We start from the raw sequence: 27,871 nt of genomic DNA on the forward strand, positions 1-27,871 counted from the left end.
CTTTTATACTTTCATCTTGTCATGCTCGGAATTTTTCTTTATAATTTTTTATTCATAATTTATTTCCTAGGTGGATCTATTCAATATATATTTATACTTATGATACAACTATATGTTTTTACTTACTTTATCGGTGAAATTCAATTAACATAGTCATATATACCTAATATAATATATATCTTTATTGATTGTAAATTGTGATTTATTATAGTTTGGAATAAGCATATGGCATATAATATAACTGACCAGATGAAAAAAAAGACATCACATTCTAATCTGTGCACGTAAAAATTCAAGATATTAGTGCACTGAAAAAATATTTGGGATATCACATTGCCTAACAAGATATATCAAACGACAGCAAGGATTTGGAGATTACCAATTAATTCTGGGCAACATAATTCTTCGGGCAAGCCTTCCAGAGAAAAGCAAAACTCGAGATCCAATTCTTTTAGGCATCTCAACTTACCGATCGATGGATCTATTTCAACCAGGTTCGTGCACCCCTGAAGAATCAACCTCTCTAGACTCAAATACTTAGAAAAGTCGGGCGTTTTTGTCAAGCCATTGCAACCTCTAAGTTCAAGAACTTTCAAGCTGTTTCTTTTCTGCAAAACAAGTGAATATCGTAACGTCAGATAGGCAATTGTTCATTGTACTCAGGAGACAAAATGAGTGGATGTACCGACTGCTATATGTGAGACTTTACCCCGATCTGGCCCCATCCACCCCAAGTTTCGCTTATAGAACTATACGAGAGGTCAAGAACGACAAGATTCCTCAAGCATAAATCAGTTCCCATGAATTTCTCGGGACAACGTCGCCAAGAAAGCCACCTTAGCTTCTGCAGACGACGCTTCAGGCGTCCTGAAAAGTCTGCTCCAGAGCTTCAGGCGCCATTTTCGTTCCCGCAATGCTCTCTTTCCTCGGTTGGTCTCCCTCTTCGGTCGTCTGCTCTGCTCGGCTCCGCTCCTCTCTCTCTCTCTCTATCGAACAGTGAGGAGCAGAGGTTAGCGCCAGCTCCAAGGCGCCGCTGATGGAAGATCACCAGGCCATGGAGCCTGATGGAAGAGCCGATGGGTATTAAATGTCAAAAACTTACCACTTGTGGACGTCCTCATGAGTACTTGCCATCATCTTTTGAACTGTCTGCACGAACATTGTGGATCACTATGCAGCAAGTCTGGATGAATAAAGGAAGTATGACCTGCATGTCACGTATAGAACATACCGCAAGATAGAGATTTGTTGTGTTCCCATATCTACTGCTTCGTTCGTAAGTAAGTTGAGTTCAGAGTTGCTGAATTCAATCACCTCAATCCAAATCTTCAAAGCTCCGCTTCCTGGACTACTTGCCAAAATTCACCCGATGAATGACGGACACATCTTCGCAATCACAATCGCCTATGCGAAGAATTTCCAGGGATTTCAAATCGCTGATGTCGTCAATGCCTTTGAACTTTCGACAATTCCATATCTCAATTTTTTCTAGCCTTTTCAACTTCGACAGGTTCTCTAATCTCTTCAAGCGATCACATCTAGCAATACTTAACGTTTGCAAGGACTCCAATTCCCCCAGCTCCCGGATCTCGACTAGCTCTGTTGTGCCCGAAACTATCAAATGTATCAATTTCTGTAAATGTGATAGACCAGATACAGTGTTGAGAAAGCAACAACTTTCTATTTGCAGTTCACATAGACTTTCTGGCAGGCGAAACCCATCGAGATTTCTCAACTTGCAAGACCGGAAACGGATGGAACTCAAGGAGCCCAACTCTGCGATTCCAAGGTTTCCAACAGTATCATCTTCCATAGAGCATTCGCGGAACACTAACAATGACAGACTTTTCAAATTAGAAAGTCGTGGCAGTTTGGTCCTTTCTTCAAGTAAATAAAGAGTCAACTCCGACAGGCTGGATGGAAGAGGTGGGCAAGACTGCAAATGTGCGCACTTCAAATCAAGTTTCTGTAGCTGAGAGTGGGAACTGAACTTCTTAGAAATGGAAGTGATGTTCATACGCAATGTCAAATCCGCTAGTCTGCGTTGCTTCGCGATCCCCCTCAACTTGGAAGGTCGTATTTGGCCTGATGTATCGTAAAAATCATAATCCATATCTGATAGATACAATTCAACTAAATTCTGCAGCTCTGAGAATTTTGGAACTCTTTGCAGTGAAGTTGATGAGACACGCAGTTCGGTCAAACTAGAGGGAAGCTTTGGCGGCAATCGGCAGACACATGTGTCTTCTAAATTCAACACCCTCAAGCAGGTGAGCCCCTCGATTGTTGATGGAATCTCCGCGAGTGATTGACATCCCCCAGCATCCAGCACTTCAAGCCTCTTCAGCATCCCGATGGAGGATGGCAACTCCTTAATCTTAACTCTTTTCATCCTGATCACTCTCAGCTTCTTTAGATTTCCAATACTATCAGGTAGTTCAATAATTCCTGAATCTGATAGCTCCAACTCAACCAGTGATCTCAGATTTCCCAATGAATCTGGAAGCTTCTTCAGCTCTTTACATCCATATAAATCGAGGTCCTCAAGCTTCTCTAGTCGTCCAATTCCCTGAGGTAGTTCAGTGATTCCTAACTGTTGTATATTCAACCAAACCAGCTTTTCTAGATTCCCAATAGCATCAGGTATTTCAGTAAATCTTGTACCTGCTAGATACAACTTAGTCAGTGATCTCAGATTTCCCAATGAATCTGGAAACTTCTTCAGCCCTCTACAACCATGTAAACTGAGGTACTCGAGCTTCACTAGTCGTTCCAAACTCTGAGGTAGTGTAGTAATTCCTGTGACTGGTAGATTCAAGCTAGCTAGCTTTTTTAGATTCCCAATAGTATCAGGTAGTTCAGTAATTCCTGTCCATGCTAGATTCAAGTTAGCCAGTGATCTCAGATTTCCTAGTGAATCTGGAAGCTTCTTCAGCCCTTGACACAGACATAAACAGAGGCCCTCAAGCTTCACTAGTCTTTCAATTCCCTGAGGTAGTTCAGTAATTCCTGTGTCATATAGATCCAACCTAACCAGCTCTTTTAGATTCTCAATAGTATCAGGTAGTTCAGTAATTCCTGTCCCATGTAGATTCAACTCAGTCAGCGATCTCAGATTTCCCAGTGAATTTGGAAGCTTCTTCAGCCATCCACAATTTTCTAAATTGAGGACCTCGAGCTTGACTAGTCGTCCAATTCTTTGAGGTAGCTCAGTAATTTTCGTCCATGATAGATCCAACCTAGCCAGCTTTTTTAGATTCCCAATAGTATCGGGTAGTTCAGTAATTCTTGTATATGATAGATTTAACTCAGCTAGTGATCTCAGATTTCCCAGTGAATCTGGAAGCTTTTTCAGCCCTCCGCAATGACCTAAATTGAGGACCTCAAGCTTCATTGGTCGTTCAGTTGTCTGAGGTAATTCGGCATCGTCCATATCTGAAAAGAAAGATACAACTCAACAAATGATTTCATATGTAACACACATGTAATGATTGGTGCTGAAGTCTCGCAAGCATATCAAATTTTTTATGTATAAAAAAATTTTGCTAGAACAATGCATATGTGTGTGTGTGTTTGTTTTTATGAACAAGAATTAAGTTTTCTAATTTTTAAAATAAATGAGATAAATGGTTTAGACCCTATATTGTTGGGCAATATTTCTAGGGTCTCCATACGTATTAGCTAATTTTCTTATTGGGCATTAACCCTATTTACCCACCAACAACAACAACAATAACAACAACAATAATAATAATAAGGGAGGAGGAGGGGATAAGCTTGAAGTTTAACTTTACAAGTGTCAATATTTCTCTTAATCTCATTAGCTCATCAGCATATATCACCGCTTTACTTTTGTGCTTTTTAAACGTGACGATCTTCAGAAATTTTTTGTGTGTGTGTGTGTGAGAGAGAGAGAGAGAGAGGTCAAGGAATAGAGAGGAAACGAGAGCTTTAAGTACAAAAAACTGAAAATTATTACAAAAAATTAGAAATCAATCATTCTTCGGTATTAGCGGTGAAGATGAGTTGTTCAATACTTTTAGATTTTTTTTTCTTTCACTTCTAATTCTCGATCTTCGAAGTATGAAAATTGAAACCTACCAAATCTTAGTTTTTTCTATCCTCTTACATTGATTCGCGAGCTCTCCATGGAAATTGTTAGTCTTCATCATCTCTTTGTGTTTTTTTTTTTTTGCTGACAGTTGATTAGCACGTAGTCCATCAATCTCATATATTGCTTTTATACTTTCATCTTGTCAATATATATATTTCCTAGGTGGATCTATTCAATATATATTTATACTTATGATACAACTATATGTTTTTACTTACTTTATCGGTGAAATTCAATTAACATAGTCATATATACCTAATATAATATATATCTTTATTGATTGTAAATTGTGATTTATTATAGTTTGGAATAAGCATATGGCATATAATATAATTGACCAGATAAAAAAAAAGACATCACATTCTAATCTGTGCGCGTAAAAATTCAAGATATTAGTGCACTGAAAAAATATTTGGGATATCACATTGCCTAACAAGATATATCAAACGACAGCAAGGATTTGGAGATTACCAATTAATTCTGGGCAAAATAATTCTTCGGGCAAGCCTTCCAGAGAAGAGCAAAACTCGAGATCCAATTCTTTTAGGCCTCTCAACGTACCGATCGATGTATCTATTTCAACCAGGTTCGTGCATTGGCGAAGAATCAACCTCTCTAGAGTCGAATACTTAGACAAATCGGGCATTTTTGTCAAGCAATCGCAATAGTGAAGGTCAAGAACTTTCAAGCTGTTTCTCGTCTGCAAAACAAGTGAATATCATAACGTCAGATAGGCAATTGTTCATTGTACTTAAGAGACAAAATGAGTGGATGTACCGACTGCTATATGTGAGACTTTACCCCGATCTGGCTCCATCCATCCCAAGTTTCGCTTATAGAACTGCACGAGAGGTCAAGAATGACAAGTTTCCTCAAGCATAAATCAGTTCCCATGAATTTCTCGGGACAACGTCGCCAAGAAAGCCACATTAGCTTCTGCAGACGATGCTCCAGGTGTCCTGAAAAGTTTGCTCCAGAGCATTCCAGATATCTCAAGTTTCGGAGACTTGAAAGTTCTTTCTGCGTGAAGATGTATTCATATCCCGCATCTTCAAAGTAACCATAAGAGTTATCATAAGAGCGAACGCGCAGCATCTCGATTTTTCGTTTGTCCTGTGAAGAATGTGAAGTCAGTGAGGATAGAACATATAATAAATCTTAATCAACTACAAAAACATATCAGGGGAGATGTTACACTTTTTTTTTTGATGAATTTCATGTGGGCCATTTCTAAGAACCAGTGTTGCAATAGCAAAGCGCAAGCTCTAATCAGAAAATGTATCGAAATTTAATTTTTCTTTCTCCAATTTATTTTTACCTCGTCTTGCTGGAGCACTTCTAAAGCATCCTCGTGCTTCCATAATCTGCTGCGTTTTACAATGTTCTTGAAACTCTTATCAGTGACGATTGTCCTTCCGAGGTCCCGCAGCTGATCGTGCATCCATAATCTTTTCATTCCGTCTTTATTTATGATTTTTACCATGGACATGTGGACGAGCACTTTCAGTCCCATCTTTGGATCGAAATCACAAGCTTCCCACATGTAACTTGGATATCTTTTGTCACGGTTGATGAAAAAACACGCAATGTCGAGAAATATATTTTTTGTCTCATCCTCTAAAGCGTCGTAGCTAATCTTTAGCGTTTTTTGGACATCTCGGTGAGGTACCCTCTGCAACCTCTCGATTGTGTCTTTCCATTCTTTACGACGCTTGTCCCGAAGAAGTGAACCTATGACCTCCAAAGCCAAAGGAAGTCGGCCGCTACTTTTAATGGCCTTCTTTGTGAGTCTGAGGTAGTCATCGTTCGGAGGGGAGTCCTTTTCAAAGGCATGCATGCTGAAAAGTCGAAGAGCTTCTTCAGGTTTCATTTCCTCCACTTCCAAAATGTGAAATCTCTCTACAACACGCTGGTCCCGGGTAGTGATAAGAATTCTGCTTCCAGAACCGAACCAACTAGCATCCCCTGCTAGATTCTGGATCTGATCCTTGTGATCTACATCATCAAGAACAATTAAAACTTTCTTATTTGGAAGTCTTTTTCTCATCGTTATGATCCCATCATCCACATCCCCAATTTCCCCAGATGGGAGACCAAGATCGCCCAACAGTTGTTTCTGCAAAAGTTCAATACCCTTATGCTGCCGGCTTGATTCTCGAACATCAGCAAGGAAGCTACAACCATCAAAACGACCCAAGAGCTCATTGAAGACAAGCTTGGCTAGAGTAGTTTTTCCAATCCCGCCCATCCCATGGATCCCAACAAAACGTACTTCAGATGATTCAATATCTAAAAGCTTCATGACATCTTCCACTTGATAATCCCTTTGAACGAGATATTCCGCCACACATTTATGTTTCACCTTCAACTTCATGAAAACCTCTCTGGCAAAGGACCTAACAAATTCTCCATGGCTGCCAAACAGAGAGAGAGAGAGAGAGAGAGATGTCTTAATTTTATATTGAGATCAAGAGCTCGAATCGATAGTTTTCTGTGAATTATTTTTCCCTTTTAAAGAATGTTCTGATTATCTAAGTAGAACAAGAGAAAATGAACAACTGTGTTTACAATATGATGGTAGAATGTCTATTTTACCCTTTACAACTATAACAGTTAGAAGAATTAGAAAGTTCGGTGATAAGAATCTTACCCTGTATTCTTCAGTTCCCATCCCTTGATTTTTCCAGCTTTTCGAAGCGCCTTCTTCCATTGCTCCACTTCTATGTCATTGCACTTCTTCTTCCGTTCGAGTTTACTCAGAGCTTTAGTGTACAGCTTCGTCTTGAGCTTGACGTCGTCCACGCCCACGTCATAGAAAATGGGCAGGATCTTTTTACTGCCGCTCGATTTCTCCTTGGACTCCACCATCTTCGCGAGCTCAACGAGGCACCACTTACTGGAAGCATAGGTCTTGGAGAAGATTGGCACGAAGATCCTGGATTCCTCGATGGCTGTCAGGATTTCTTCACCAATATCCTCGCCTCTCCGGATCTCCTCATCATCTCTGAAGACATGAATCCCTGCACCTATGAGAGCATGATACAGGACATCCGTGAAACCCTGACGGGTGTCGGGTCCTCTGAAGCTCAGGAAGACCTCGTAGGTTGTTCCTGGTGTTCTCTTCCTCTTCGGAGCCATCAACGAGTTCTGTCTGTGAGTTCAGTTCCTCTCTAGAAGTATAAAGAGCTTATCTGCCCAAAGGGTAATCAATTAAGAAAAATCAAACTCGCAATTATTGAAAAGCGTAGCAGGTACCAAATTTTCCAACCACTAATGTTATCAATTGCATCCATCGATTAGAATTTACATGCAGATAGTAAGCGTGTTCCCGGACATCTATTCCAACTAAAGGAAACAAACTTGGTCCTTTTGTCAATAATGGATCCCGCAGACATATTTAGAGCCAAGACATTCCATTGATTATAAAATCAACGGACATTAACAAGCTTTTTTATTCTTTTTTTTTCACTCTTTTTTCTTTTTTTACCGGTGATCAGAAAACTGCTTTTTATATGCATAAAATTTAATTTTTTAAATTTATTTCCATTAGGTATGGCCTTTTATTTTTTCAGTAGCGATACATTTTTCCTTTTCTGACAATTTTAATATAATATATATATTATATGTACGCACTTTTCAAACTGTTATAGAATTACAGATCAATGAAAATGCACTATGTTATTATATACATGATTGGTGGTAATTGAATTTCACTAATTAAGTAATCAAAATTATCCTTTATTCTTAATTTAAATATGATATGATTTGTTCACCGAAAAAATGATATGATTTATAAAAAAAATTATAAAAGTTAAAGGATAATATTGTTTATTCACTATTATTCTCTCCCCTCTCTTTCCTAACACGTGTCAATATCTCTTCTCTCTTAAGCTTCGGATCCCACATTCTATCATAGTATACTAGATTTTTTATAAATAATAAAATGTAATAATTATACAAAAATTAAATATTTTGTACAAAATATAAAAAATAATCAACATATTATATTCCGTGCTCTATTTTCTCATTTTTAATATATTTATTGATAACATTCGCCAAAAAAAATATCGTTATTGACATCCTTACAAAATCCTTGAAGAAAATTTAAAGTGTCTTAAAATTTCTAACTAAAATATATAAGAAAAAAATTGGATCCTTTCTTGCATAAGTAGTTATCTCATTTTATTGTAGCATCTACTGAGTTGATCAAATCTTCTGCCGCTTGAACTTGGAGCACTATTTGGGGAGATCTGAACAAATAGTTAAGAAATAAAAGAAATTATCGTAATTCCAGTATCAAAATATTATTACTTGTTGAAGAATTTGAATGATATAAAATATATATTTACAGTCAACTAAAGAGATATATAAGTTTAATAAAAGTAAATATAATATTTAAATTTCTATAAGAATATATGTGATTGAAATAAATATATATGAACTATTATATATTTTTATTGTTCTTTTACCATTTATATGCTATTTAAAATAACCAAAAGATACATCAAATATAAAGATTTCCTACAATTGACTCCAAATAAGAAATTTGATATATGTTATTGCATATATTATTCACATAATTAAACTAAAAATGTGGCGCCGTGAGAGGGCCCGTAAGAGATGATGTGACTTGAGAGCGCGGAAGAATGGCCGTGTGTGTAGCTTCGTATATGCATATGAAACTATAGGCATATATGTATCAATATATATATGGGTGTGCGTGATATATGTACACACACATATATATATAAGCATATGATGCTTAGTTGCCGTATGTGTGTGTGGTGTCATATATGTGTATATGATACACATGGAGCACTATACATATCTGCGTATGAGTGTAAGGAAATTCGAATCGGACTTTCCGATTCGAATAGATCCATTGGTCCGATAGTCTCGAGAGTTGCACCAGTGTTGCTTTCAAGCATTGGCCTCTAACACCGCCGATTTCAAAGACCCATTGACGAAGTTAGTGTGGATAGCAATAGAAGCGCGACGCTTGGAGCACTTAATTAGCGAACCGGGATCAACACATTGCGATAAGATTGCAATTAGGTACACTTCATTTGTCCTTATTCTTCTGATAGGTCTTGGGATCTTATCTCATGGGTAGAAAAATTTTAAATTTCTCCTTCTTCAACTCCCAATGAAACTAGCAATATCTATGTACATTTCCCCTCAAAAAAAATTTCTTGGATTTTATTTTGATCTATTGTTTATAATTGTTAGAGATTATTCTATGTTACATATAAATGTTTGTCTTATACGCTGTCGGATGCAACTAATTATTTTAATGGAATAATTTATATGTAGTTGATATGAATGATTTGTTGTAATATAATATCTATATATATGAAAGCAAGATACGAGGTAGCCCCAACCAGATGGTCTCAAATTGCTCCATTTCTGGATGAAATTTTCTCGATATTTTTTAGCTTTTAAAATTTTAAATTATCTTTTATTATAAAAAACAAAATCTTCTTAAATAATATTCCATTTAAAAACCAAGAATACCGTAAAATCTTTTGGATACTACGGTGATCTTCAATTGAAGGCAATATGAATTTTCTAAATGGACTTTGTAGATTTTTTAAATATTTGGAATTATTTTTAATAAAATAAATTTAAAAGATATCTCATTATAAAATATGATTTTTGATTTCTTTAATTTTTATAATTTATTTAATAATCTTGAATTTTTAATATAAAAGTTAATATTTAATCTCAAATAGCCTCAGAACACTCAGTTTATAAATGAAATCTTCTTGGTCTTTTAAATTTTTAAAATTTTAATTATACCCAGTTATAAAATTAGCAACAAAATCTTATGAAGTAATATTCCATTTAATTAATTCAAAAATATCATAAAATCTTTTAGATAAAACGGTGATCTCCGTTGAATGCAATATGAATTTTCGAAATGAAACTTTCTAGATTTTCTTAAAAAAATTTTAATTTTCGAAATTATATTTAATAAAAATTTTTTTTTAAAGATATCTCATCATAAAATATGATTTCTTATTTTTTAAATTCTTATAATCCAAATATTATTTAATAATCTTCAATTTTGAAAATAAAAAATAATAATATTTCATCACATAAATATTAACATCAAAATAAGTATTTATTATTATATATTCATACATAATATAGATATATTAATATGTGATTATGTGGACAACTTTTAGTATATATAATAAAAAAGTATATATGAATTATATTGTTTTATAGATATCTATTTTTAAAAAATAGATTAGATGAAGTTTTCTAGATTTTTCGAATTTTTTATTTCTAGAATTATTTTTAATAAAAATATTTTTTAAAGATATCTCATCATAAAATCTAATATTTTGATTTCTTTAATTTTTCTAATTTATATAACATAATGTATTTGAAATAATGAGAAGATTTTATTATATGTATAGATATTATTTAATAATCTTGGATTTTTTAAAATAAAAATTAGTATTTCATAAAAAAATATTAACATCAAAATAAGTATATATATTAGCATATATTTATACATAACATAAACAATGTTAATATATGGTTATGTGGACAATCTTTAGTATATGTAGTAAGAAAAAGTATACGTGAATTATATGTTTTTGTATATATTTATTTTCGCAAATTGATTAGATTATATATATATATATATTATTTTATTTTATTTTATTTTCAAAGAACAAATCATATTTGTTCACCGAAAAAAAAAGAAAACAAATCAGATTATATTTTTGTATGATAGTTATAAATATGATTTATTACACACATAAATAGAAGCCTATTCAGCTATCAAAGAACACGTCCACAGCTAGATGCGAGCTCTCGAAACTATATATCTCTCTAGATGCAAACGAATTGATTAAATTTATATTTTGATTTTTGTCTAATTTTTAATTGAAAATTTTCATTCTTTTACTTTTCTCTAATTTTTTGCTTTCTTCATATTCTTTTTCAACTCTCGAAAGATATTGCCACCCTTCTATAAGAGCTCACAGAAAGTAAAAAGCGAAGATTGTTTGTTTATTTTATTATCTTTGTTTCACTTTTGATTCTCCAAATAATTTTTCCGTTTAATTTTTATTTATAATGGTGCAACTATCTTGTGCAACGCGAGGACTTCACGATTAGTGCATAAATATTTGAGCTAATTACTTGTAAATAAAAATTATTTAATTTATGCATGTGTAACGCTCGGATCTTCAACTAGTTATTTTAAATGGCGAGTAAAGTCATCGTGACAAGGCCAAATTCTTCCTCCTTCCAAGAGAAAGGAAAATACGTGTGCTCGACTTTTTGACAAAGTATGGCTTTCCTGCGGAACCCATTTCCGAGAAAATTGCTGGTTGCGAGACGATCATGTAGGAGCTGGGCGATTTCCTAGGCAACTCCTAGGGCCTAGGAAATTGCTGGTTGTGAGATGATGATGATGTAGGAGCTGGGCAATTTCATGGAAATCGCGATAATGTCAAAGCTAATCTAGAAGATTAATGAGTTGTTATGATAAACGACTCAACAGACAGATGGTTCAAGTCGGCCAATCGACAACACGCCTATTTGGTTGTTGCTGAGATCCTGGTATAGGCACTCTCGCTTGTTTATGTTTTTTACGTCATTGTCGTTCATCCAATAAGCCATATTAGTTATTTTTAGCTCATCTGGGGGCCTAAAGCTAAGTCCCAGCATCATCTTAATGCACAGGGGCACAAGCCATCGAACCCTAACCCAAAAGCAATATGTCAGCCGGGAAAATCAAACCTGAGACATACATCAGATCAAGGCCAAACTCATGAGATTACGCAAGACAAAACATTGGTGCAAATGCTCAACTTTATTCAGCAACGGCTACATCAGAACACAGTAGTTTTTGTACTGATAGCACCTCCACTGAGGACAAGGAACAGCTCTTCTATCACAGCACATCACTCTGTTTTACAATGGGCAAGAAGCTCCAGGTAATGCGTCGAGTCTCAAGGGCATTCTTTCTCGAACACTTCACTGGCATACTTCCAGTTGATGACCTTCCATATGTTCTTCAGATAGTCGGGCCTCACATTCTTGTACTGCAGCAAGATAAGGAGAATATATCAATGTAAGAGAAGCTTTCACTAAACAAGAGATCAATCAGACATTTGTGCAGCAGAGCATCCGAGCCATTTCTAGTACCAGCCTTGATAAGTATGACCTTGATGTTTAATTATGTGAAAAACAACCTTCCAGACAGCTCTGAATAAAACAAGCAACATCTAGTTTCTTAAATAAATAAATTATAGAAACATAAATTAATTTTGAAAAAAGAAAATGTAAAATGCACCCTAAAGTTTTTCAATCATATCAATGGAGACAATCTTATGATCATCGGTAAGTTCCTCTTTGGAAGAATAAAGAGCTTATCTGCACGAAGGGGAATCAATTTAGAAAAAATCAAACTCGCAATGGTTGAAAAGCATATCAGATACCAAATTCACCAACTACTAATACAATTGCATCCATCGATTAGAATTACCTGCAGATAGTATACATGTTCCCAGACATCTATTCCAATTAAAGGAACCAAACTTGGTCCTTTTGTCACTAGTGGGTCCTGCAAGCAGATTTAGAGCCAAGACATTCCATTGATTATAACATCAACAGACATTAATAAGCTTTCTGATCCTTAAATATCAAAAGTGAAGTGGAAGACATGTGAGTGCTCACATGAGCTAGTAACTACTCGTTTGAACTAGTTTAGAACTCAAAGCACCCAATGTTTTTAAGAATTAGAACGCGATATGGCAACTCAAGAGAAAGTGAAAATGAAAAGCATGGATCGCACTTCCCAGACTTCTTACATAATATCCAGCAATTTCAGTAACGCAGTCATTGATTAACTAACCAAAACTTGATTATATCCCGCAATCAATAACTAACAAATAACCAGGAAAATTCTTACCCTTTTTCCCCATAGTAAATGAACATTAACCCAACTGTCAAAACAGATATCACAGACTGCTCAAGAATAAATTGAGATGATATGGATATCTAGCCAACTCACTGATGCCCTAGACAAGAATATCATCAAGGACAGTATTATGATGTCTATTCCAAAGACTGATATCAGATGTCTTTTGAAAATTACCTGATTGGCAGTGGTTTCAACAACCAGTCTCTTCAATTCTTTATCGAGGCCAAGCCACTGGACAAAACACAATTAGAAATTGAAATTGTAATATGCAAATCTTACCACCCATCCAGAGCCCTGCAAAGCTGCACCTTCTGCGCTCATTTTTTGAACCAATGCCTCCAAGGAGCTAAAATGTGTATCAATGGCCCAACCTAGAGAACCTTTTGGGGGTTCACCGCCTCCTTCCTGCAAAGCTTGATACTTTAGATCGGGATATCCTAGACATTGGAGCAGAACAAATTTAACTTACACGAACAGGAGCCAGGTTCTTCCAGAAGATTGAGTGGTTGACATGACCTGGGGATAAGAATTTATTTTCCAAATACATCTCAATAACATATACGAAATTCATAGGTTCAACAACAGCAGAGCAAAGAACAATGAAAGAGAACACACTATCAGAACTTCTACTCTAATGCCCCCAATGCCACCATTACAGAAAACAATAAAACTCAATAAAGGAAGTCGGCCGCTACTTGCAACAGCCTTCTGTGTGAGTCTGAGGTAGTCGCTCGGAGGGGAGTCCTTTTCAAAGGCATGCAAGCTGAAAAGTTGAAGAGTTTCTTCAGGTTTCATTTCCTCCACTTCCAAAATGTGAACTCTCTGTCGTATGATCTCTAGAACACGCTGGTCCCGGGTAGTGATAAGAATTCAGCTTCCAGAACCGAACCAACTATCATCCCCTGCTAGATTCTGGATCCGATCCCTGTGATCTACATCATCAAGAACAATTAGAACTTTCTTCTGGGCAAGTATTTCTCTAATCCGTATGATCCCATCACCGACATCCATAATTTCCCCTGATCTGAGACCAAAATTGTCCAACAGTTGTTTCTGCTAAAGTTCAATACCCTTACTTCGAACATCAGCAAGGAAGCTACACTTATCAAAACGATCGCAGAGCTTATTGAAGACAAGCTTGGCTAGAGTAGTTTTTCCAATCCCGCCCATCTCATGGATCCCAACAAAACATACGCCAGATGATTCAATATCTAAAAGATCCATGAGATCTTTCACTTGATCATCCCTTTGAACTAGATAGTCCGTCACATATTTATGTTTCACCTTCAACCTCATGGAAACCTCTCTGACAAAGGACCTAGCAAATTCTCCATAGCTTCCACAGAGAGAAAGAGAGAGAGAGTGAGAGAGACGTCTTAATTTTATATTGAGATCAACAGCTCGAATCAATAGTTTTCTGATTATCTAAGTAGAACAAGAGAAAAGGAACAAGTGTGTTTACATGTGATGGTAGAATGCCTAGAAAGCCAGAAAACAATAACAGTTAGAAGAATTAGAAAGTTCAGTGATAAGAATTTTACCCTTGACCCTTCAGTTCCCATCCCTCGATTTTTTCAGCTTTTCGAAGAGCCTCCTCCCACTGGTGCACTATGTCGGTACTGAACTTCTCCCTGTGTATCAACAGAGCTTCAATGTACAGATACGTCTTGAGCTTGACATCGTCCACGTCCACGTCATAGAAAATGGGAAGAAGGGTCTTCTTGGCAATGGATGCCTCCTTGGACTCGAACATCTTGGCGAGTTCGATCAGGCACCACTTACTGGAAGCATAGTTGATGGAGAAGATTGGCACGAAGATCCTGGATTCCTCGATGGCTCTCAGGATTTCTTCACCGATATCCTCGCCTTTCCGGATCTCCTCATCATCTCTGAAGACACGAATTCCTGCATCTATGAGAGCATAATACAGGACATCTGTGAATCCCTGATGGGTGTCGGGTCCTCTGAAGCTCAGGAAGACCTGGTAGGTTGTTCCCGATGTTCTCTTCCTCGTCGGTGCCATCAAGAAGATCTGTCCGCGAGTTCAGTTGCCTCTCAAGAGAAAAGAGAAGAAGACTTTCAGCTGACAGGAAGAGTTCTGAGCCAAAGACTCAAAATGAAAGAATGATTGGAGAGAGAGAGCGAGAGAGGAGGAATGATTGACAGGAGGCATGACTTTTTTCTTTAATTGCCATTAATTTATATAGAAATATAGAGCTTCGTCCGTTCAAATCGCGCGTAGTCAACTTTCCTACGGTAACGGGAGACGACTGGATGATATAAAGACATTGGCTGAACTAAGTTTCCAGGTTTGATTACTTGGATGTGGCCATTCTCTGAAGAAGCTTTTCATGCTTAGAGCTCTTGCACGACAAAGACAGTCAATGTAATTGTCGATGTACTGGTTTACTATGATGCAGTTTCTGCATGTATTGGAAATGATCTGTCATGTGATAGCAAACAGATCATTCTGAATTGTATTGTGAGGTGATGTTTATGCAATTGTCGCCCTAGTTAGCATAGAACTCTGTGTTGTTTGATTACTTGCTTTCATTTTTCATCAGCCTACTATCCTTTGCATTTTTAATAGGTCAACGTATGAACAGGGAAACAGCCCGTGAGTTAAAAGCATAATGCCTTGCATTTGATGATGAGCTGGGTACATAATTTAATTTGTTCTGATTTGTTTCAAAATTAATACTGTCTTGTGGTTGATGTATCCAGTCACTGATTGGCAGGTCCTCCTCCAGTAGCTGATGTTAGATCTTTGACTCATTACGGGGAACCCTATGATGGAAATACTAGGCCTGTTTGGTTTTGGAGTTTGATTTTAGAATCATGATTTTGATTTTAACTCTACCCACTACACAATAAAAACACACATTTTCCAAGTCAAATTTATAATACCATCTCATTTGTCATTTTCCACAATCAAAATCAAAATTAAAATCATAGTTACTTTAACTCTGAAATCAAACGCACTCTAGATATTTCAAGAGCACGTTCTTTGTTGCTGCAGTTAGATCTTGTTATGGTGAATCCAGCCTGCTCCGTGGTGTGGATTGGATGCCACCCAAGGTGAGGTTTTGGGAAATTATTCATCTTGTTATGAACTTTGTTTTTCATCGCGGGCCATTTATATAATCTCAGAATTGTTGTTAGAATAGATTATGACATAATGAAAGCTTCGGGATAAAACTATCCCACAATTTGTTCCCATATAGCTCTTCAGTTATACAACTGTATATGTCAGTGCTTTTATGTGGTAATTCTGACTTTATACTGCCAAGAGTCACTCCAAGTTCCTTTGCATCTTTAGGGAGGTGTGACTGAAGAGCAAATGTTGAGGTTCATGGGGGCAAATACAAGGCTATCTGTCTCGCAGGCAAAAGAACTTCTCGAGGTCAATGGTGTTCCTCGTATTAAAATTCCCCGAGGGAATTAGGCCTTGTTTAGTTTTAAGATGTTATTTTAGAATCACAATTCTAACTTAATCTTATTCACTACAAAACAAAATAACTTATACAAAGTCAAATAGTTGGTCCCATTTATATCACTTTTTTCCACAACAAAACAACTTAACTCATACAAAGTCAAAGGGTGAATCCCATTTATACTATCATTTTTCAAAATTAAAATCTGATTTTAAAATCATACTATAAAACCAAACACAACTTTACTATTCATCTACATTTGTTTTGTTTTGTTGAAACTCACTTTATATCATTTTTCAGGCTGACGAAGTTGGTTTTGCATACGTAAGTCAGCGTGAAGCTCGCCCATCTCTGTATGTGTCCTGTTTCTTGTTTTCTATTCATTTACATGTTCGTTATTCTTTCAGTTAATATAATATATAATATAACAATTATTAGAAATAGACTAATAGGCTAATAATTGTTATGACTGTGACTTATGACATGAGCGATGCGGGTGAATCGGTCTGAAATCCTTCAACTAAGCCCCTGAGTCACATCTTATCGTTTACATTTTATTATTTATAGGAGTCGAATGCCTTGCAAGACGATGAAAAATACTGTACAGTGATAGTCTGTAGAGTTTGTCATTCACAAATGAATTGGGAATACAATACACATGAAGTGGAGTATGTATACTCTCACGAAATATAATGGGAGGCTCAAAAAGTGTTTGAGTTTTAGTTTTAATTGGTTTGTAATAATTATATTGTTAAATTATGATGAAAAATATGAAAAAGTAATAATTAAATAATGATCATGTCGTTAAATTGTGAAAAAAAATAATAATGAATAGTTGAGAGAATTTAATATTAAAAATTAAATTGAATGATTAAAGATATTTTAAAAAAATGAAAAAAGTAATGATTGTGTTGTTGAATTGAAGGTAAGTAAAATTAAGTTAAGTAGTGTTGAAAATTTTTTAAAAACCAAACACACTCTGAGTGACTTGATTCGGGAGCTCTGGTGAATCGGCGGCCGAGGATCTCGGTCGACAAGGAGGAGGGACACGTGTCCCGAGAAAAGATAATTGTCCGAATTTTATTTATTAATTATTTATTTTGTTTTAATCTTTTCTGCGTTTTTCTTTTTCTTTTCGGAAATTGCTGGTTGGGAGATGACGTAGGAACTGGGCAATTTCACGGAAGTCATAACGAAGTCTGAGCTAATCTAGAATATTAATCAACTGCTCCGTTATGATGGATGAAACAACAGACAGATAGTTCAAGTTGGTCAATCCATCAGCTAGTGTCGAGATCCAAGTATAAGACAATTTCGCTCGGTTATGTTTTTTTTATATGTCATTATCATTCATTCAACAAGCCATATTAGTTATTTCGTACATTATTTGTCAGCTTGAATTTTATATTTAATTATGTGAAAACAACCTTTCAAACAGCTTCAATTTTAATGAAACAAGCAACATCTACTTTCTTAAAAAAAAAACAAAAATGTAATAGAAACAGAAACAAGTTTTGGAAAAAAATAAAAAATAAAAATGCACCTAAGTTTTTTCAATCATAGCAATGCAAACAATCTTATTATCATCATAACTTTCACTTTACAAGTATAAAAAGCTTCTCCGCACAAAAGGTAATAATTAAGAATTTCTTTTTAATTTTTAATTAAGGGTAAGCTTATGATAAAGTTCCTCTTTGGAAATAATTTTTATTTTATTTTTAGTTATAATTTTTTTTTTCAAATTAGTAAAAGTACGCTGTGCAACGCACAAATTTTACGACTAATGCATAAATATTTGAGCAAATTACTTGCAAATAAAAATTATTTAATTTATACCTAGATAATGCTCGGATCTTCACCTAGTTATTTTAGATAGCCAGTAAAGTCATCGTGACAGGGCCAAATTCTTCGTCTTTTGTTCCTTCTAGGAGAAAGGAAAAAGTGAGTACACGACTTGTAACAGAGTCCGCCTTCCGCCGAACCCATTTCCTAGAAATTGCAGGTTGTGAGCTGATGAAGTAGGAGATGGGCAATTTCATGGAAATCACTATAATGTCAAAAGCTAATCTAGAAGATTAATGAGCAGTTACGATAAATGACACAACAGATAGATGGTCCAAGTCGGCCAATGGACAACGCGCATATTTGGCTGGGGCTGAGATCCTGGAATAGGCACTCTCGCTTGATTATGTTTTTTACACATCATTGCCGTTCATCCAATAGGCCATATTAGTTATTTTGTAGCTCATCAGTCGGCCTAAGCTACGTCCCAACATCATCTTAATGCACATGGGCACAAGCTATTGAACCCTAACCCAAAAGCAATATGTCAGCCGGGAAAACATTGGTGCAAATGCTGGACTTTATTCAGCAACCGCTACATCAGAACAGGGTAGTGTTTGCACAGAAAGCACCTCCACCGGGGACAAGGAACAGCTCTTCTACCGTAGCACAACACTCTGTTTCACAATGGGGAAGAAGCTCAGGGTAATGCGTCGAGTCTCAAGGGCATTCTTTCTCGAACACTTCACTGGCGTACTTCCAGTTGATGACCTTCCATATGCTTTTCAGAAAGTCGGGCCTCACATTCTTGTACTGCAGCAAGATAAGGAGAATAGATCAATGTAAGAGAAGCTTTAACTAAACAAGAGATCAATCAGACATTTGTGCAGCAGAGCATCCGAGTCATTTCCGCAATACCAGCCTTGACAAGGATGATTTTGATATTTAGTTATGTGAAAAACAACCTTCCAAACAGCGCTGAATTTTATAAAACAAGCAACATCTAGTTTCTTAAATAAATAAATTATAGAAACACAAATTTTGAAAAAAGAAAATGTAAAATGAACCCTAAAGTTTTTCAATCATAGCAATGGAGACAATCGTATGATCATCGGTAAGTTCCTCTTTGGAAGAATAAAGAGCTTACCTGCACGAAGGGGAATCGATTTAGAAAAATCAAACTCGCAATGGTTGAAAAGCATATCAGACACCAAATTCACCAACTACTAATACAATTGCATCCATCGACTAGAATTACCTGCAGATAGTACGCATGTTCCCAGACATCTATTCCAATTAAAGAAACCAAACTTGGTCCTTTTGTCACTAGTGGGTCCTGCAAGCAGATTTAGTGCCAAGACATTCCATTGATTATAACATCAACAGACATTAATAAGCTTTCTGTATCTTAAATATCAAAAGTGCAGTGAAAGACACGTGAGTGCTCACATGAGCTAGTAACTACTCGTTTGAACTAGTTTAGAACACAAAGCACCGTATGTTTTTAAGAATTAGAACACAATATGCAACTCAAGAGAAAGTGAAACTGAAAAGCATGGATCGCGGTTCCCAGACTTCTTACATAATATCCAGCAATTTCAGCAATGCAGTCATTGATTAACTAACCAAAACTTGATTATATCCACAAACAATAACCAACAAAAGACCTAGGAAATTCTTACCCTTTTTCCCCATAGTAAATGAACATTAACCTTCGCTAAGAAAACAAAATAGTTACATTTTTAAGCGAAATTTTCTAGTAAAGCAGTTTCTTTCAGCTTTGTCAACTAGAACGTCTCAGAATTCGGACAGTTCAGTCGAACATTCCCTGTCATCCTTTCCTCGGATTTTTTTTGTCCATCTCATCTCAATAAAAAGATAAGGAGACTGCAACTCCTATGATTGGCACTATCCTCGGTTGAACTATTTAGGCTCCCAGGCAAAATTGAAAATTGAGAACACACTCAGTCAAACAAACGTAAGCCTAAGAAGATGGGAATCCGAACCTCCTCAGTTGAACTTGATGGCGCTCTGGAGCTTGACGACGGAGGGGGCATCGCCCTTAGACATGGCCAGCTAGAGCTGCTCAAGGGCCTTGCTGTAGTTGGTGATGTACGCCTGGTGGTGCTTTTGGTGGTGGAGCTGCATGATCTCGCCGCTGATCGCCGGCTCCAGGGCCCCGTAGTCATAGGGAAGATCGGGGAGCGAGAAGGTCACCAGGCTGCGGAGCCCAACGGAGAAGCCGAGCTCGGGCTTCACGGCGGCGGCTAGGGTCCGGCAGCTGAGAAGAATGCGGAGGGCCATCGGAAATTGGTGAGGAGGTTTCTGGGTCAATGACTCAATCGAGAGAGTGCCAAAAGCGAGAGTGAGTAAAATATGGGAAGGAAGAACAGGTAAGATGATAGGATATGGATCTGGAAACATAAGATGACCTGTTCCACAATATCACAACACACACTGCACGGATTCGAACTGCTTTAGCTTTAATTTACACAGCTCCATCAATGGCGAATCCGTGATTATTCACTAGTTCTGCATTCATTGAAACGGAGCACGAGGAGCTCCTCTTCTTCAATACACGGCCAATCGGTCCATGATGAGCTATCCATTTTATTTCTGAAGAAGCTCTTTTGCTTTGCTTGACCAAGCATCATAAATCTCGTCCGAGAACAGAACAAAGTGCACCTGCAAATAAAGATTCTTCCATGAAATTGCGAGAAGTTGCTATCCCCTAGTAATCATCGTTCATCACAGCCAAGAGGGAAAAAGGGGAAGATATCTAACAAAGCAGATCGAACACAGGTTAGCTTTATCGGCGACGAACATAAGATCGGCACAGTCACTGCAGGGGACAGAATTGGTGCTAGAATGTTGGAAGCAATTGAAGCCTTAAAGGTTACCAGATACCTCTTTCAAGCCATCTGAAAACTCCTTTACAGTAGATATAGCTACCGCGGCAGCTTCATCATATGGATATCTATGACATAGGTATACAGACAACACCTCATTAGGTTCTTTCAAGTAAGTTTCCAGGCAGAGCAGCAAGATAAAAATCGCCACGATCTGAAAAGGCGAAACAAAATAGACTACTTATCACTGTCCCCATACCCATATACACCACAGGATATAGCTGGAAACGCGATGTACTGGATGTTGTTCTCTTTGGCCACGGCAAGGCTGTTCCTGTAATTGCAAAACAATAAAAACACCCCATCAGAAGAAACACCAAAAGCAAAATCACTCGACCGATGGAAAAGACAACATTTTAGGATGAATATAATTATAGGGAGGCAGACAGTAATATTGTACTTGTAGGCACTTCTAAGGGATTCTTGGGGATTTTTGTCAGTGTCATAGATCGGGCCAACCGTGTGTATAACGTGGGATGCAGGCAATTTGAATCCTCCGCACATTGCAAGCATATATTGAGTGCTACAAGTACTGTAGTAGATCTATCAGTATCATTTGCAATGCTGCATTAAAGTTGCTAGTGAAATATGAGAACAAATACAACACGCAGAGATCCATCTGGGAAACACTTACTGATTGATCCTAGCTTCACCTGTAGGGCACCGGATTCCTGGGCGGGCTTCTAGGACCCTATAACAAGCTTCTAAAAGTTCCGGTCCCGCAGCTCGGTGTATGGCTAATACAAAACCCAATTAGTTGAGGTTAGTAGAGCAGCTTGTAATGATACAGCGAGTAGACCAAGCTATCAGACAAGTACCGCCCTCCGCACCACCGCCTCCGAGCATTCTCTCATTCGCGGGATTAACCTGTAGAAGACCACCCACTACTATGTAGTACAAGTACAATACATCGAAGCTTCTGAATCCAAAATGAATAATAAGCATCAAAGGAAAAGTCTTTCCAGAAATGAGAAAAAATCAAAATCAAACAAAACATCAATTGATGGGTATTAAATGTTAAAAACTTACCACTTATGGACGTCCTCGTGAGTACTTGCCATCATCTTTTGAACTATCTGCACGAACATTGTGGATCATTATGCAGCAAGTCTGGATGAAAAAAGGAAGTATGACCTGCATGTCACGTATAGAACATACCGCAAGATAGAGATTAAACCAAATTGTTCGTAAGTAAGTTGAGTTCAGAGTTGCTGAATTCAATCACCTCCATCCAAATCTTCAAAGCGCCGCTTCCTGGACTACTTGCCTATTTCGCCTGATGATGTTTACTTCTTCGCAATCACAATCTTGTATGTGAAGAGCTTCCAGGGATTTCAATTTGCTGCTGTCTTTAATGCCTATGAAATTTCGACAATCCCTTATCAAAATTGTTTTTAGCCTTTTCAACTTCGACAGGTTCTTTAATCTCTTCAAGTTATGACAACGAATAATACGTAATATTTGCAAGGACTCCAATTCCCCCAGCTCCCGGATCTCGACTAGCTCTGATGCGGACAAAACATCCAATTCTTTCAAGTTCTTTAAATGTGATAGAACAGATACAGTGTTGAAATTGGAACAAGCAGATATTCCCAGTTTACATAGACTTTCTGGCAGGCGTAACCAATCGAGATTTCTCAAGTTGCAATACTCGAAATTGATGTAACTCAAGGAGTCCAACTCTGCGATTCCAAGGTCTCCAACAGTATCACCTTCCATAGAGCATTCGCAGAACTCTAACCATGACAGACTTTTCAAATTAGAAAGTTGTGGCAGTTTGGTCCTTTCATGAAGTCTATAAAGAGTCAACTTCGACAGGCTGGATGGAAGAGGTGGGCAAGACTCCAAATGTGCGCACTTCAAAGCAAGTTCCTGTAGCTGAGAGAGGGAACTGAACTTCTTAGAAATGGAAGTGATGTTCATAACCAATGTCAAATCCACTATTTTGCGAAGCTTCGCGATCCCCCTCAACTTGGAAGGTTGTCTTTGGATATCTGATTGATATCCAGAGAGCTCCAAGAGTCTTTGCAGTCGAGTTGGGGAGACATGGAGTTCGGTCAAACTGGTGGGAAGCTTTGGCGGCAATTGACACACATTCGTTTCTATTAAATTCAAGACCCTCAAGCAGGTGAGCTCCTCGATTTCTAATGGAATCTTTGCGAGTGACTTACACTGCTCAGCATCCAGCACTTCAAGCCTCTTCAGCTTCCTGATGGAGGATGGCAACTCCTCAATCATAATTCCTGTCATCCTGATCACTCTCAGCTTCTTTAGTTTCCCAATAGAATTAGGTAGTTCAGTAATTCGCGTTCTCGATATATCCAACCTAGCCAACTTCTTTAGTTTCCCAATAGTATCAGGTAGTATAGTAATTCTTGTATCCAATAGATCTAACTCAATCAGTGATCTCAGATATCCCAGTGAATCTGGAAGCTTCTTCAGCCGTTCACATTTACCCAAATTGAGGACCTCAAGCTTCATTGGTCGTTCAATTGTCTGAGGTAATTTGACGTTGTCTATATCTGAAAAGAAAGACACAACTAAACAAATGATTTCATATGTAACGCACGTGTAATGATAGGCGTCGAAGTCTCACAAGCATACCAAATTTTTATGGATAAAAAAATATATACGTGTTTGATTTTAAGAAAAAAAAAGTTTTTCTATTTTTTAAAATTAATGAGATAAGTGGTTTAGACCCTATATTGTTGGGCAATATTTCTAGGGTCTCCATACCCCGCCATCGTATTAGCTAATTTTCTTATGGGGCATTAACTCTATTAACCCATCAATAATAATTATAATTATAATTATAATAATAAGAGGATACGTTAGAAGTTTAACTTTACGTGTGTCAATATTTCTCTTAATCTCATTAGCTCATCAACATATATCACCGTTTTACTTTTGTGCTTTTTATATGTGACCTCTTCCATTTGTTCACTCATTTCAAACAATCGTCAGAAATTGTGAGAGAGAGAGAGAGAGCGCGAGAGAGGTCAAAAGATGGAGAGGAAACGAAAGCTTTGAGCACAAAAAATTGACAATTATTACAAAAAATTAGAAATCAATCATTCTTCGGTATTAGCCGTGAAGATGAGTCGTTCAATACTTTTAGATTTTTTTTTCTTTCACTTCTAATTCTCGATCTTCAAAGTATGAAAATTGAAACCTACCAAATCTCAGTTTTTTCTATCCTCTTACATTGATTCGCGAGCTCTCCATGGAAATTGTTAGTCTTCATCATCTCTTTGTGTTTTGTTTGCTATTCAGTGTCTATAATTGATCCTTGATAGTTCCTGTAGATGAGATGCCTGTGTTTTTTTTTTTTGCTGACAGTTGATTAGCACGTAGTCCATCAATCTCATATATTGCTTTTATACTTTCATCTTGTCATGCTCGGAATTTTTCTTTTAAATTTTTTATTCATAATTTATTTCCTAGGTGGATCTATTAAATATATATTTATACTTATGATACAACTATATGTTTTTACTTGCTTTATCGGTGAAATTCAATTAACATAGTCATATATACCTAATATAATATATATCTTTATTGATTGTAAATTGTGATTTATTATAGTTTGGAATAAGCATATGGCATATAATATAATTGACCAGATGAAAAAAAAAAAGACATCACATTCTAATCTGTGCACGTAAAAATTCAAGATATTAGTGCACTGAAAAAATATTTGGGATATCACATTGCCTAACAAGACATATCAAACAACAGCAAGGATTTGGAGATTACCAATTAATTCTGGGCAACATAATTCTTCGGGCAAGCCTTTCAGAGACAAGCAATAGGCGAGATCCAATTGTTTTAGGCCTCTCAACTTACCAATCGATGGATGTATTTCAACCAGCTTCGTGCACCCCCGAAGAATCAACCTCTCTAGGCTCGAATACTTAGAAAAATCAGGCGTTTTTTTCAAGCAATGGCAATTGCTAAGGTCAAGAACTTTCAAGCTGTTTCCCGTCTGCAAAACAAGTGAATATCATAACGTCAGATAGGCAATTGTTCATTGTACTTGGGAGACAAAATGAGTGGATGTACCGACTGCTATTTGTGAGACTTTACCCCAATCTGGCTCCATCCACCCCAAGTTTCGCGTATAAAACTATCCGAGAGGTCAAGAATGACAAGATTCCTCAAATATAAATCAGTTCCCATGAATTCCGTGGGACAACGTTGCCAACAAAGCCACATTAGCTTCGGCAGATGCTTCAGGTCTCCTGAAAAGTTTGCTCCAGAGCATTCCAGATATCTCAAGTTTCGGAGACTAGAAAGTTCTTTCCCATCTTTTAAGTAATCATAAGAGCGAACGCGTAGCATCTCGATTTTTCGTTTGTTCTGTGAAGAATGTGAAGTCAGTGAGGATAGAACATATAATAAATCCTAATCAACTACAAAAACATATTAGGGGAGATGTTACACTATTTTTTTGAAGAATTTCATGTGGGCCATTTCTAAGAACCAGTGTTGCAATAGCAAAGCGAGAAGTCTACTCAGAAAATGTATCAAAATTTAATTTTTCTTTCTCCAATTTATTTTTACCTCGTCTTGCTGGAGTGCTTCTAAAGCATCCTCGGGCATCCATAATCTGCTGCACTTTACAATGTTCTTGAAACCCTGAGCAGCGATGATATTCCTTCCGAGGTCCCGCAGCTGATCGTGCATCCATAATTTTTTCATCCATAAATTTTTATTCCATAATTTGGTCCACACTTGGTATTCTTTTATGATTTTTACCATGGACATCTGGACGAGCACTTTCAGTCCCATCTTTGGATCGAACTTGCAAGCTTTCCACATGTAACTTGCATATCTTTTGTCATGATCGATGAAAAAACACGCAATGTCGAGAAATATCTCTTTTGTGCTATGATCTAAAGCTTCGTAGCTAATCATTAGCTTTGCTTGGACATCTGGGTGAGGTACCCCCTTCAACCTCTTGATTGTGCCAACCCATACTCTACGAGGTTTGTCCCGAAGAAGTGAACCTATGACCTCCAAAGCCAAAGGAAGTCGGCCGCTTCTTGCAACAGCCTTCTGTGTGAGTTTGAGGAAGTCATCGTTCGGAGGGGAGTCCTTTTCAAAGGCATGCATGCTGAAAAGTCGAAGAGCTTCTTCAGGTTTCATTTCCTCCACTTTCAAAATGTGAACTCTCTGTGGTATGATCTCTAGAACACGCTGGTTCCGGGTAGTGATAAGAATTCTGCTTCCAGAACCGAACCAACTAGCATCCCCTGCTAGATCGTGGATTTGATCCCTGTGATCTACATCATCAAGAACAATTAGAACTTTCTTATGGGCAAGTCTTTCACTCATCCTTTTGATCCCATCATCCACATCCATAATTTCCCCTGATCCGAGACCAAGATCGCCCAGCAGTTTTCTCTGCAAAAGTCCAACACCCTTATGCTGCCGGTCTGATTCTCGAACATCAGCAAGGAAGCTACAACTATCAAAACGATCGCAGAGCTTATTGAAGACAAGCTTTGCTAGAGTAGTTTTTCCAATCCCGCCCATCCCATGGATCCCAACAAAACGTACTTCAGTTGATTCAATATCTAAAAGCTCCATGAGACCTTCCACTTGATCATCCCTTTGGACTAGATAGTCCGTCACACATTTATGCTTCACCTTCAACTTCATGGAAACCTCTCTGGCAAAGGACCTAGCAAATTCTCCATAGCTGCCAAACACAGAGAGAGAGAGAGAGAGAGAGATGTATTAATTTTATATTGAGATCAACAGCTTGAATCGATAGTTCTTTGTGAATTATTTCTCCCTTTTTCAAACTGACTGTAGAATGTCAAGAAAGCCAGAAAACAATAACAGTTAGAAGAATTAGAAAGTTCAGTGATATGAATTTTACCCTTTATCATTCAGTTCCCATCCCTTGATTTTTCCAGCTTTTCGAAGCGCCTTCTTCCATTGCTTCACTTCTCTGTGACTGCACTTCTTCTCGTGTTCGAGTGTACTCAGAGCTTCAGCGTACAGCTTCGTCTTGAGCTTGACATCGTGCACGCCCACGTCATAGAAAATGGGCAGAATGGTCTTCTTGCCAATCGATGCCTTCTTGGACTCGAACATCTTGGCGAGTTCGATCAGGCACCACTTACTGGAAGCATAGTTGGTGGAGAAGATTGGCACGAAGATCCTGGATTCCTCGATGGCTCTCAGGATTTCTTCACCAATATCCTCGCCTTTCCGGATCTCCTCATTGTCTCTGAAAACATGAATCCCGGCATCTACGAGAGTATGGTAAAGGACATCTGTGAAACCCTGACGGGTGTCGGGTCCTCTGAAGCTCAGGAAGACCTGGTAGGTTGTTCCTGATGTTCTCTTCCTCTTCGGAGCCATCAACAAGATCTGTCTGCGAGTTCAGTTGCGTCTCAAGAGAAACTCAAAAAGACTTTCAGCTAGTAGGAACAGCTCAGAGCCAAAATGAACGAAGGATTGCAAAAAAAAAAAATAGTGGCTATAGTCTTGCAAGCTGAATTGAGCTCAGAGGGCCACCGTACCCGATAAAGCGAATGATATTATTCGTGTGCTCTAATTCCGGTTCCTGCTGGTGAAGGTTGATATAGGCTTGTCAAAATGAAGCTCTCGTAGGGCTTTTCTCTGTTCGGTGCACAAAAATAGAATGGAATAAAATAAAGATAAATGGCAA

At 37.4% G+C, this 27,871-nt stretch overlaps 2 protein-coding genes and 2 long non-coding RNA genes across 24 annotated transcripts; 2 read left to right on the forward strand and 2 right to left on the reverse strand.

Annotated features, from left to right (window-relative positions):
• On the forward strand, window positions 1-4,457 carry LOC116187984. Its single transcript, XR_004152174.1, has 2 exons — window positions 1-70; window positions 4,277-4,457. It is a non-coding gene; the product is annotated as an uncharacterized LOC116187984 (long non-coding RNA).
• Window positions 803-27,871, reverse strand: LOC116187969 (TMV resistance protein N-like). Of its 19 annotated transcripts, none has more exons than XR_004152166.1 (15): window positions 27,074-27,778; window positions 25,750-26,890; window positions 25,273-25,545; window positions 24,943-25,171; window positions 22,412-23,708; window positions 22,216-22,262; window positions 22,005-22,053; window positions 21,821-21,923; window positions 21,587-21,718; window positions 21,386-21,460; window positions 21,185-21,254; window positions 20,710-20,962; window positions 20,284-20,602; window positions 19,536-19,613; window positions 18,549-19,090 (listed from the first exon to the last, which is right to left on the reverse strand). XR_004152166.1 is itself a non-coding variant. In XM_031517036.1 (7 exons), exons 1-6 carry the CDS (start codon window positions 27,559-27,561, stop codon window positions 1,349-1,351), a joined length of 4,224 nt encoding a protein of 1,407 aa, XP_031372896.1. In that variant the 5' UTR covers window positions 27,562-27,833; the 3' UTR covers window positions 803-1,207; window positions 1,315-1,348. The 19 variants fall into 19 exon arrangements, 1 of the variants encoding a protein (XP_031372896.1); XR_004152164.1 differs by having other exon boundaries at window positions 22,216-22,320; XR_004152165.1 differs by having other exon boundaries at window positions 22,216-22,296; window positions 27,074-27,777.
• LOC116187977 (toll/interleukin-1 receptor-like protein) lies at window positions 11,893-15,238 on the reverse strand. Of its 3 annotated transcripts, none has more exons than XM_031517053.1 (4): window positions 14,603-15,238; window positions 13,531-14,397; window positions 12,624-13,466; window positions 11,893-12,180 (listed from the first exon to the last, which is right to left on the reverse strand). In XM_031517053.1, exons 1-2 carry the CDS (start codon window positions 15,082-15,084, stop codon window positions 14,118-14,120), a joined length of 762 nt encoding a protein of 253 aa, XP_031372913.1. In that variant the 5' UTR covers window positions 15,085-15,238; the 3' UTR covers window positions 11,893-12,180; window positions 12,624-13,466; window positions 13,531-14,117. The 3 variants fall into 3 exon arrangements, with proteins under 3 accessions (XP_031372913.1, XP_031372912.1, XP_031372910.1); XM_031517052.1 differs by having other exon boundaries at window positions 12,624-12,701; window positions 13,236-14,397; XM_031517050.1 differs by having other exon boundaries at window positions 12,624-14,397.
• LOC116187982 lies at window positions 16,066-16,901 on the forward strand. The gene is made up of 3 exons (XR_004152172.1): window positions 16,066-16,139; window positions 16,381-16,464; window positions 16,796-16,901. It is a non-coding gene; the product is annotated as an uncharacterized LOC116187982 (long non-coding RNA).

Source organism: Punica granatum, chromosome 8 (assembly GCF_007655135.1).
Source record: "Punica granatum isolate Tunisia-2019 chromosome 8, ASM765513v2, whole genome shotgun sequence".
Classification (NCBI taxonomy): Eukaryota; Viridiplantae; Streptophyta; class Magnoliopsida; order Myrtales; family Lythraceae; genus Punica; species Punica granatum.